This window comes from Dromaius novaehollandiae, chromosome 29 (genome assembly GCF_036370855.1).
Source record: "Dromaius novaehollandiae isolate bDroNov1 chromosome 29, bDroNov1.hap1, whole genome shotgun sequence".
Taxonomy (NCBI): domain Eukaryota; kingdom Metazoa; phylum Chordata; class Aves; order Casuariiformes; family Dromaiidae; genus Dromaius; species Dromaius novaehollandiae.
This window is the reverse complement of record NC_088126.1, coordinates 2448444-2459917: the sequence shown is the minus strand read 5'-3', so window position 1 is coordinate 2459917 and position 11474 is coordinate 2448444. Positions and strand designations below refer to the sequence as shown.

Sequence of the window (11474 nt, the reverse complement as noted above, 5' to 3'; positions counted from 1 at the left end):
TGTCAGCCCAGTCGCAGCCGCGGCGTGACCGGGGCCGGAGCTCGGGGGGACCCCGGCAGCGGGCCGGCACCGGCGGCACACCGGACCTGTCCCTGCCACCGCCCCAGCGCCCGGGAGCCGACGAGCTGCGCCCATAGCCCCGCGCTGGCAGAAGGCTGTTCAGGTATGTTGGGTGCTTTTGTGTTTTAAACCTACCCTGGGACAAGCGAGCTTTGAGGAAGTAAAAAAAACAAAGAAATGGTGTTTGCAGAGTGGACTATGACTCCATTTTATCTCCTCCAAGACTTCTGTGGTCAATTGAATTGTCTGTAGGAGCTGGTAGGGAACGGCCGGATGGAAATAGGAATTTTTGCTTTTTAAGGTGGTGGAAAACGCAGGTATGTCAAAACAGCCGCCCGGCCGGGGATGCGTAAGCCTCCCCCGAGGAGGGTTTCCCAGGCAGGGTGGGACGGCGAGACGGCGCGCGTGTCCGGATGCGTCCCTGCGTGTTTGCGTCCGAACGGGCAGGGCTTGGGCCCAGCAGGCTTTTCCCCCAGGGAGGTTTCTGGGGGCTGGGTGGGATTTCCCTGCCCTTCTCCCACCCCGGGCGTATGCGGCAGGACGGCGGGGTGGGCAGCGCGGCTGCGGGGTGCTTGGCCCGGGGGGCAGGACAGGCGCCGTTGACGTGGCCCGGTGTAGGAGTCCCGCAAAGGGCACGCAGGGAGCCCGGTGATGCCATCCCTGACCTTACCAAACTGGATCTGTGGCCAAGGGGTCAAGCACAGCCCAGCGCCGGCGCCGAGTGCTCCGCTCCCAGCCTGTGTGCAGCGTCACTCCAACTCGCCGAGCCGAGCCCAGCCGAGCCGAGCCGAGCGGGATGGAGCTGCTGGTGTGCGGCGCCTTGCTGGCCGCGCTCGCCGCGGCCCTGGGGCACCCCGACCCCGCGCTGGACTGGCACTGGCAGCTCTGGAAGAAAACCCACGGCAAAGAGTATCGCCACCAGGTAGGGGCAGCTCGGGGGGCAAATCGGGGCCCTAACGCGGCACATTCTGCTCCCTCCGTGCTCCAGCCGCTGCCGCATCGTGCACCGGGAGCAGCCGCGCTTTGCAGCGGGGAGAGGAGCCCCCGGTTCGCAAGCGCTGCCGGTTCCCGGGGGGATTTGGCCGGGAAAGGTCCCAGCAGCCATTTCACCCTTCCTCTTACCCCCGTGCGAGGCTGCTGGGACCTTTCCCGGCCGTTTTGCCCACCGCGGCGCCGCGGGGCTGGTTTGGTTCCAGGAAGAGGAAGGGAAGCGGCGCGCGACGTGGGAGAGGAACCTGCGCCTGGTGACGCTGCACAACCTGGAGCACTCCCTGGGGCTGCACTCCTACGAGCTGGGCATGAACCACCTGGGAGACATGGTAGGTGCGGCCCCCCCTCCCCAAACCACGGGGCTTGGGCACCCCGAGATGTCGGGTGTTTGGTCGAGCAGGGCCGGGGATGAAGCGCGCCGGCCCCGTAAGGCTGCAAGGACCAACCTGGCCGCATGGGTCTGGCGCGGACGTCCAGGCAGGGACGGATCCGCTCCCCCATCGCGCGGTTTCTCCCCACGCCCGACGGCAGCCCGGGCAGCAAAGGAAACCTCGGCACGTGGCAAACGCACGTGTGCTTCTTCCCACCAGACCAGCGAGGAAGTGGCCGCGTTGCTAACGGGGCTGAAAGTTCCCCATCGGCAAAACCGGACCGCCACGTACCAGCCGACGCCGGGCGCCAAAGTCCCCGACGCCGTGGACTGGCGGGAGAAGGGCTGCGTCACGGCCGTGAAGAACCAGGTGCGAAGCCTCCCGGCGCCCACCCAGCTCCCGGCGCCGCGGGGCCGCGGCTGAGGGCGTCTCGGGGGCTCTTGCAGGGCGCCTGCGGGGCGTGCTGGGCCTTCAGCGCCGTGGGAGCCCTGGAGGCCCAGGTGAAGCTGAAGACGGGCAAGCTGCTGTCCCTGAGCGCCCAGAACCTCGTCGACTGCTCCTGGAGCTACGGGAACGAAGGCTGCGGCGGCGGATGGCGAACCAAGGCTTTCCAGTACATCATAGACAACCGGGGGATCGACTCGGAGGAGTCCTACCCGTACACGGCGCAGGTGGGCATCGCGCCCGGGCAACGCTCTGCTCGGCCTGGCGTGCCGAGCCGTCAAAACGGAAGAATTACAGTCCTGTGGCTTCCAAGGGAAACCCACCGCGGCAAAATCGCAGGCGCGTCCGCGCCTAAAGCCGCCAGCGTCCGTTGCGCCCCGCCGAGCAGCAGCTCACGCGTCCTCCCCTTGCCCCTTTTGCAGAACGGCGCCTGCCGCTACAACCCGGCAGCGCGGGCGGCCGCCTGCTCCGGCTACGTCGAGCTGCCGCGCGGCGACGAGGGCACGCTGCAGCACGCCGTGGCCCACGCGGGGCCCGTCTCCGTCAGCGTCGACGGCAGCCAGCCCACGTTCTTCCTGTACAAGGCGGGTGCGTCTCCCGGCGGAGCTTCCCGCAGCCCGGCTTCTCCGAACGCGAAGCTTTGCGAGCTTGACGTGCCTTTAGCTCGCGTCACCCTCTTTCTCGGTGACGAGCGGCTGCGGCACTGCTGAACGCCTGCGAGAGAGCGAGCTTAGTCCCCACGCGGGGCGCGCTGTCTTAGAGGGGTTTCCAAATGCCGCCCAGGTGTCTACGACGAGCCCCGCTGCTCTCAGACCGGGAACCACGCGGTGCTCGTCGTCGGCTACGGCACGGCGGACGGGAAGGACTACTGGCTCGTGAAGAACAGGTCCGGGGAGCGCGGGTGCCGAGCTGCTTCTCCTCGGCTCGGCTTCGACCCAAAGGGGCTCCCCGAGGATTTCTCAAACGGGCCAGCGATGCACGACGTAGGGCAACGCTCCTTATACCCTTCCGGCAGCATAAAATGGCTTTTAAACGGGCGTCAGCTTTAAGGCCCAGCCACGCTGCAAGAACGGTGTAAAGGGCCCTTGATTAAGCCCTGTGAACCTGAAACGATGAGAGTCACCCGAATTGCTCCCGCGCGGCTCGTCGGAGCTGGCTCCAAACCGCTTTTTGCGCTGCGGGAAATTCCAGTGTTTCAAACGCTGCCGGATGCTGAGCCAGAGCCAAGCGCCGGCGTTTCTCAGCTGACCGCGGAGGAGAGAGACCGCGCCGGCGTTCCCTCCGGAGAAGCCCCTCGCTCGACCTGTCCGGAGGCGCAGCAGCAAGGAGCGGGGCGGCAGGCCACCGCTTGCCCGGCAGCACCTGCGAGCGCGAGCGTTTCTGCACCGTTTAAAGCTCAAAACAAGAAGAGGCAAAGTGTTGGAAGGGATCAGCCCCGCTCAAACCGGCGCAGCTCTGCAAAATGCTGTGGTGTCAGCAGGGCTACATCTAGCAACCGAAAGGCATTATCTCGTTAAAAAAAATATATATAGGCAGCTCTCTAAACAAAGCTCCCTTATCTTCATGTCGGAGCTGGCTTGAAAAAGCACCAGTTTTCTCCTGTCTCTCTCATCTCCAGCCTTGGTCAGATTTTTTCAAAGCGAAACATGTTTTTAATATACAGAAATAATTTGCACACCTTTGCCTGGTATTTCCCTCGTGGCTTCAACTCACTCCAACGTGCAGAAATGGTTTCTTTCCTTCTGCTCCCAGGAAGAGTTGATGGCCGCAAAATCTGGCAGGGGCCGGGAGGCACTCAGGAGGTTCGGCCTTTTGGGGCAAAAGATGTGAATTTGGTTATTTCTGTGGCCGCGGGTGGGGGAGAGCGAGCGGGTCTGTGCCACAGAGACGAGACCAGGCCTGGTTTAAAAAACGGGGAGGTGGTACGGAAGGAAGGGAGCATCTCCCTCGCGTCTAATCCTGCTTTTTCCTTCTCCCAAAAGCTGGGGCGTGCATTTCGGCGAGCAGGGCTACATCCGCATGTCGAGGAACCGCGGAAACCAGTGCGGGATCGCCAGCTACGCCTCTTACCCTCGGATCTAGGGGGGTCTCCGCTTCCAGACAAGCCCTTGGGATGCCGCCTCTGGCCCCGCTGAGCTCAGGCGCACGGGGATCCACTCCAGCCTTATTTAAGAATCCGGTTGCCTTTTTCCAGATACGCAGCAGAAATTATGAATAATGGCAGTTGGTCTCTGAATGTCCCCTTAATTCACCCTCCCCAAGAAGAGCCACTAATAAGGGGTCATCTGTCGGAAATTATCTCAGTTATTTAGGTGACGGGCTCTCTGGCCCCATCGCCAGCTCTTGCAATCCCTGGCAGCCGCAGCTGCCTTTTAGAAAATGACTCAGCCCCATCTTCAAAGCTCCCGTGACACCGCTTTGCCTCCTCCTCCTCTCCCAGAAGATGGTTTCTTGCAGCCACCTTATGCCCAAGGTGCTTCGCAGCGCTGAGAAACGCGCTTGCTGCCCGGCTCACCTTCGCGGGACCCCGGAGGAAGCCCCGGCGCGTGATTTTCCAGCTGCTGCTGGGGACTTTGCTGGTGGCACCTTCAGGCTGACGGCAGCATCTGCGATATAATGTGCATTAAATGCGTCTCCCGCTGTCCGTGCGGCACTGAGGCCGGCCGGGGATGCAGCAGGCTCGGCTCCAGGCGATCGTTATGTTTAAACTGTGTTTTCCCCTCTGTGCTTCCCCAAGGAAAAAGGAATAAATCTGATTTCTGAGAGCTGCCTTTGGCCTGGTTGACACGCGACGGCGGCGAGATGGGAGTCTGGGTCCGGCCCAAGGGCGCTGCCGGGGTCAGACCAGCTGCGGGGGGTCCGTGCTCGGCCTCGGCCCGTCTCAGCTCCGCGCTGAGCCCCAGGAAGGCAAAACCATGTCAGTCACCCACAACACAACGGGAGCCCCGCTCCTGCCCGCTGGCCCTACAAGCCCATAGAGCTTTGCCTACCTCTGTGTTGATTTTGGGGGTGCCAGGAGCAGCAAACTGCTTCCCTTTCTCAGATGCTCGAGCAGCTGCTTCAAACAAACGCGCAAGTCGTGCGACAGGTCCAGTCCCAGCTAAGCGAAAATGAAATCAGAGCATTTCCTCATTTCCTCACTCGTGATTTGTCAGCCCAGTCGCAGCCGCGGCGTGCCCGGGGCCGGAGCTCGGGGGGACCCCGGCAGCGGGCCGGCACCGGCGGCACACCGGACCTGTCCCTGCCACCGCCCCAGCGCCCGGGAGCCGACGAGCTGCGCCCGAAGCCCCGCGCTGGCAGAAGGCTGTTCAGGTATGTTGGGTGCTTTTGTGTTTTAAACCTACCCTGGGACAAGCGAGCTTTGAGGAAGTAAAAAAAACAAAGAAATGGTGTTTGCAGAGTGGACTATGACTCCATTTTATCTCCTCCAAGACTTCTGTGGTCAATTGAATTGTCTGTAGGAGCTGGTAGGGAACGGCCGGATGGAAATAGGAATTTTTGCTTTTTAAGGTGGTGGAAAACGCAGGTATGTCAAAACAGCCGCCCGGCCGGGGATGCGTAAGCCTCCCCCGAGGAGGGTTTCCCAGGCAGGGTGGGACGGCGAGACGGCGCGCGTGTCCGGATGCGTCCCTGCGTGTTTGCGTCCGAACGGGCAGGGCTTGGGCCCAGCAGGCTTTTCCCCCAGGGAGGTTTCTGGGGGCTGGGTGGGATTTCCCTGCCCTTCTCCCACCCCGGGCGTATGCGGCAGGACGGCGGGGTGGGCAGCGCGGCTGCGGGGTGCTTGGCCCGGGGGGCAGGACAGGCGCCGTTGACGTGGCCCGGTGTAGGAGTCCCGCAAAGGGCACGCAGGGAGCCCGGTGATGCCATCCCTGACCTTACCAAACTGGATCTGTGGCCAAGGGGTCAAGCACAGCCCAGCGCCGGCGCCGAGTGCTCCGCTCCCAGCCCGTGTGCAGCGTCACTCCAGCTCGCCGAGCCGAGCCCAGCCGAGCCGAGCGGGATGGAGCTGCTGGTGTGCGGCGCCTTGCTGGCCGCGCTCGCCGCGGCCCTGGGGCACCCCGACCCCGCGCTGGACTGGCACTGGCAGCTCTGGAAGAAAACCCACGGCAAAGAGTATCGCCACCAGGTAGGGGCAGCTCGGGGGGGAAATCGGGGCCCTAACGCGGCACATTCTGCTCCCTCCGTGCTCCAGCCGCTGCCGCATCGCGCACCGGGAGCAGCCGCACTTTGCAGCGGGGAGAGGAGCCCCCGGTTCGCAAGCGCTGCCGGTTCCCGGGGGGATTTGGCCGGGAAAGGTCCCAGCAGCCATTTCACCCTTCCTCTTACCCCCGTGCGAGGCTGCTGGGACCTTTCCCGGCCGTTTTGCCCACCGCGGCGCCGCGGGGCTGGTTTGGTTCCAGGAAGAGGAAGGGAAGCGGCGCGCGACGTGGGAGAGGAACCTGCGCCTGGTGACGCTGCACAACCTGGAGCACTCCCTGGGGCTGCACTCCTACGAGCTGGGCATGAACCACCTGGGAGACATGGTAGGTGCGGCCCCCCCAGCCGTGGGGCTGAGAGAGGGGGGTCTCTGTCTGCAATTACCTGAGAGGACAATTAACAAGGACCATAAGTGGGTCAGGAGCGGAAAAGCTCCTGCAACTCTTTGTCCATCCTCTTCTGCTGGTCTCCAGCATGGCACCAACTGCCAGGACACTCCTGCGTTCGGCCTGCTGGCATGAGGAAATCACTCCTAATGCAGCATTTGGGGCGTAGGGACTTGGTCCTGGTCATGTCATATATTTGGGAATCACATTCCTTCTGTACCCCAAGATCATAATATTCTTTGAGGAAACATGCCAGCCACTAGGGCTTTTTGGTGCTGGAGTCGAGCTTCATGTTGTATTTTTGCCTCTTCCAATGAAGGGCTAGAAATCACATGTAAAAAATGAAACGCCAAGGATCTCCCCAAATCTGCTAACTCCAGCAGCTCAGACCGTCTGTTTTCTTTTCCCACCAGACCAGCGAGGAAGTGGCCGCGTTGCTAACGGGGCTGAAAGTTCCCCATCAGCAAAACCGGACCGCCACGTACCAGCCGACGCCGGGCGCCAAAGTCCCCGACGCCGTGGACTGGCGGGAGAAGGGCTGCGTCACGGCCGTGAAGAACCAGGTGCGAAGCCTCCCGGCGCCCACCCAGCTCCCGGCGCCGCGGGGCCGCGGCTGAGGGCGTCTCGGGGGCTCTTGCAGGGCGCCTGCGGGGCGTGCTGGGCCTTCAGCGCCGTGGGAGCCCTGGAGGCCCAGGTGAAGCTGAAGACGGGCAAGCTGCTGTCCCTGAGCGCCCAGAACCTCGTCGACTGCTCCATGATGTACGGGAACAGAGGCTGCAGCGGAGGTTTTATGACCCGAGCTTTCCAGTACATCATAGACAACCAGGGGATCGACTCGGAGGAGTCCTACCCGTACACGGCGCAGGTGGGCATCGGTCCGGGCTAGCACGTGAAATCTGCAGGGAAACACAAGGGCTTGGAGGCAGTGCGGTCGGTCATTCCCGCACAGGGACCCTTCCAGCCCCCGCAGGCTTCCCTCTTTGTTTTTTATCCATCTCACATGGCAGCTTTTCAGCCTTTGCAAGTGATTCTTTCAGACCCAAGAAAGAGGTCTTGACATGTTTTTCTCTAAGGGGTAAGTACCTGGACTGGGAGCCAGAATTTCTGTGTATTTACTTCCGTCTTATATAAAGTATGAGGTATCATACTGCAAGCAAGGTAAAGGTGAGGCAGGATACCTGGGTCCTGGTCTCCTCTGAGGATTATTCCACCTTCTAGTTTAAAAATGGGACACGGATATTTTTACCATTTGAGCGCACAGAGGATTCCAGTGAACTGTGTCCATGCAACATTTTGAAAAGTCACAGGGATCAGATGCTTTATTAGGGCTGCAAGGAGCTGTGCCTGCCGCTGGTGGCAGCTTCGCGTTGTCGAGCAGTAAGAAAATAGTGATCTTGACACCGAGAGTCTTGATGTGCAGAGGCAAAAGAGATGCCCTGAAATGATCCGGTGTCTTGAAAACACGGCCCATGGAAAAGGTCAGAGGAACAACAGCTTAGTCTAAGGAAGAAAAGTGAAATGTAAGTGTTCAAACATGCATAATGCAGCTACAGAGACGAAAGGAGCTGATCTCTGTCCAGAGCAAGAAGGAGAAGCCATGGGCTTAATTTAGAATAGAGGATTAGGTTGAACACAAGGAGGATCTTCTGATGGGAAGCACGAAGAAGCAATGACTTTCTCTAGGGAAGTGGTAGAGCACTATCACTGAAGGTTTCTAGAAACAAGGCAGAGACTTCCGTTGAAATAATTTAGTTTACTCTGGCTGTGGGGAAGAGAGAGGGGCAAGATGGTCTCTTCAGGTCCTTCCAGCCCTCTTTTCTGTAATTCTGCATATTGAAAAATTACGTGGAAAAAAAAAGTGAAAGAAAAGTGAAGAACAGGGTAGCACAGAGGAAAAGAGGGTTGATAGAAAGCACTTATGCGAATGCTTGGTGGACCCCATGGGTTCTTCTTTTCACTTCACTTTTGCTCCTAACAGAACGGGACCTGCCACTATAATGTTTCCTTACGAGCTGCCACTTGCTCCAAGTACGTCGAGCTCCCCTACGCCAACGAAACAGCCCTGAAGTACGCTGTAGCCAATATCGGACCAGTATCTGTTGCCATAGACGCAACCCAGCCTACGTTCTTCTTGTACAAGTCAGGTACGTCCTTTTACTCCGGAGGCCGCACGTATCTGTGGCCATGTTTTCTCTTCTAGGTTTCTCTGAACGTAAAGCTTGTGGAATTTAAATTTGGTTTGAATTTGGCAAGTCTTGGCTTAGTTCCTAGATGAAGGCATTAATATGTCAATACGTTAGTAGCATTAGCTGCTATCGGCAATGACTATGTTGGGGGTCGAATTCGGTCCTACCAGGCTGATGATGCAAAGAGGTGGTCCGATGGCATGCTTTCCCCCAAATCCACCCTTTTGCAGGCGTGTACGATGACCCCCAGTGCACCCAGGAGGTGAATCACGGGGTGGTTGTGGTCGGTTACGGCACTCTCAGTGGGAAGGATTACTGGCTCGTGAAAAACAGGTAAAAGCAACACAGTAAGTCACAGAACTCTTATCTATATCGTGATATGCTTCTCGTGGGGGACTTCCCACTCCTCCAATTGACACCCTCAGATGAAGAATTTTTTGTAACAACTGCTATTTACCGATCGATTGCAGGGAGATCAGCTGGATGCTTGTGTAATGTGAGTTGTTATATAGCTGGAACTTCATATCAGTCCTTAAAATATTCTCTAGGGGTTCATGCTTCACCACGTCAAGGCGCTTTTATGTCGCCCTAACAGCGTTAAGGAACTTTAAATGCATTTAAAGTACACTTACACTCACTTTAAGTTCCTTTTATTGATAGGTAACTTGATAGGGTGTTGTAGTAACTCAATATGGAATTTCAAATTACATGAAAATGTTAATCAAAACACTTCATCGCAGAAACGTCTGAATGTTTTTGTGTCATCGTTTTCCTGTAGAAAGCTCTGTGACAAAGACCTCAAAAACACTGTGATGTTGATAAGGCTGCATCTCACTTACAGAAAAAAGGAATTTAATTTTTCTAATGCCCAGCTGTTTGTTTCCTCTTTGCAAAGCTGGGGTATGCACTTCGGCGACGAGGGCTATATCCTCATGTCAAGAAACCATGCAAACCACTGCGGGATCGCCAGCTACGCCTCTTATCCACTGATATAGGAGTTCTTGCTTCAAAGTGGACTTTCGAGACTTCAGTTAAACTACTGATGTTTTGCTTGCATTAATCTACTGACTTCAAGAATCATTTTCTGTCTCTGGGCAAAGTCCTCCTGTTAGATCAGTCTGTATTACAGGCAGCAAGGGAAACTTTGTGCGGATCTGATAGGAGGATCCTGGGATATGATTTACAGGCATTTACTGCCTGCTCTTTGGGAAAAAAGCTTTTCCCAAGTAAAACTGCAATAGCTGCAGATTATAATGGACATCACGTTTTCCTCTCTCCAGTTCAGCACTGAGTATTGCCGCCATGACACAGATTTCACTCTCTCCCTGTGCAACAAATGTAGCTGAAATTGCAGACTTTCTTTGAAAAATTAAAGATCAGCATCAGTGTCTAAAAATCCTGTATTTGTCTCTGGAGATATGTGCCGAAGCCAGCTGGCCTGGCTCTAGCCGGGTACTTTGTCACCTGGCATTGCTCCCCCATGCAAACACCTCTTGCAAAATGCTGCAACTCCCTGTTCCCACCTTGCATTAACCATGCTTGACGGCATGCAAAAATTGCTTGCTCGCTGCCCGCGGCAGCTGTGCCGTGGTCGGCTTGTCCTTGGCAGGACGAATCCACAACTGTTTTTGTTAAGAAAGCAGGACGGAAACGTTTCCTCGGGAAATTAGAGATGTTTCCAAGGGCTTCTCCAGGAGGGAAATCTCTGCACAAATGATGCTTCCCTCCAACCACCGTTTGCGACTCGGGAAGGGAGGATGCGAGTCATCCCGTTGCTGCGGGGAGAAAAAGTAGCTGCTTTCGGTGGTTTCACGTCAATTTAAGTTTTCACGATAATGACGTGTGAAATAAAAATGCTGTTGTTGGCGCTTTGGCGGCCGTTGCACCAACACAACCTGCGAGCAAGCACAGAGCATTCCCAACGGGGAAGTATAACCAGCTCTGAAGGAAAATGGTCTTCATACTGACACTTTGGGCTGAGATTGCACTTTCACAACACCTTCTCTTTAAGGATATGCATAAATGATGGCAGTACAATTCACTACATGCCTACATTTCGGCTTTAAAAAATGCTTACGCCACGTTTGTTGCAGTGAACAACTTCTGTTGTGCAATCATATGTATTTATTTGGGCCAGAGAGTTGAGAGACAGGAAATGAATTACTTTAATTTGTGCGTGTAGGTTAAAAAAAAGCCAGTTTGCACAATGAATTTGCCTCTCACGTGCATTTGGGAACAATCCCAAGCGTGAAGCAAGAAATGTGTGGCTCTGCGGGTTTATCCAATGTTCTGTTTTCCAGAGGGTTATGGAAGTTTTTTGGTACATGGGAGAGACATTTTTGTGGGGGAAAGCAGCAGTGCTAGGCTGCATTTTCCCCCTTTTGCCAAGGCTTTGCTTAGTCTTTAATACTTCATCAGCTGAAGCCTTCTCCTTGCTGAGCATGGCACATCTCTGCCGAGCACCTGCAGCTCCTGTTGTGGCCTTGAAAGGGGACAAAAAACATCATTATCTTCAGCAAAGGCATCAACCGGCGAAGCTCCGACGGGCCACGACTCTCATGCAACAGAGTCAAAACACAAAGTCTTCATATGAACACAAAAAGGCCACGAAACTCTGTTATCGCATCCATTTATTAGGAAGCGAACTCATTACTGATTTCTTAGTCGGCCTTTTTGTGAAAAAAGGTTATGTGAGGCAAGAAAGAGGCAAGTTTCGTGGCATGGCTTCGTGGGGCGTTTCCCTGCAAATGTCACTGGATGGATCTAATCCTTGGAAAAACAAAATAGAGCAAAAACGCTCTGGTGGACCCATTTGATAGCCCCCCCCCCCCCGAGCTGCA

At 56.6% G+C, this 11474-nt stretch overlaps 2 protein-coding genes and 1 long non-coding RNA gene across 4 annotated transcripts; 2 read left to right on the top strand and 1 right to left on the bottom strand.

Moving 5' to 3' along the window:
* Nucleotides 1-55: 55 nt before the first annotated feature.
* On the top strand, nucleotides 56-4630 carry LOC112990059 (cathepsin S-like). 2 transcript variants are annotated; one of them, XM_064499152.1, is made up of 9 exons: nucleotides 56-163; nucleotides 251-377; nucleotides 752-982; nucleotides 1257-1379; nucleotides 1641-1790; nucleotides 1868-2092; nucleotides 2288-2453; nucleotides 2649-2751; nucleotides 3848-4630. In XM_064499152.1, the coding sequence occupies exons 3-9, from the start codon at nucleotides 857-859 to the stop codon at nucleotides 3945-3947; spliced, it is 993 nt and encodes a 330-aa protein (XP_064355222.1). In that variant the 5' UTR covers nucleotides 56-163; nucleotides 251-377; nucleotides 752-856; the 3' UTR covers nucleotides 3948-4630. The 2 variants fall into 2 exon arrangements, with proteins under 2 accessions (XP_064355222.1, XP_064355224.1); XM_064499154.1 differs by lacking the exon at nucleotides 251-377 and having other exon boundaries at nucleotides 57-163.
* Nucleotides 3225-5077, bottom strand: LOC112990060 (uncharacterized). Its single transcript, XR_010385421.1, has 4 exons — nucleotides 4856-5077; nucleotides 4381-4757; nucleotides 3936-4049; nucleotides 3225-3674 (listed from the first exon to the last, which is right to left on the bottom strand). It is a non-coding gene; the product is annotated as an uncharacterized LOC112990060 (long non-coding RNA).
* On the top strand, nucleotides 5020-10030 carry CTSS (cathepsin S). The gene is made up of 8 exons (XM_064499151.1): nucleotides 5020-5177; nucleotides 5766-5991; nucleotides 6266-6388; nucleotides 6862-7011; nucleotides 7089-7313; nucleotides 8427-8592; nucleotides 8865-8967; nucleotides 9530-10030. Exons 2-8 carry the CDS (start codon nucleotides 5866-5868, stop codon nucleotides 9627-9629), a joined length of 993 nt encoding a protein of 330 aa, XP_064355221.1. The 5' UTR covers nucleotides 5020-5177; nucleotides 5766-5865; the 3' UTR covers nucleotides 9630-10030.
* Nucleotides 10031-11474: the final 1444 nt, after the last annotated feature.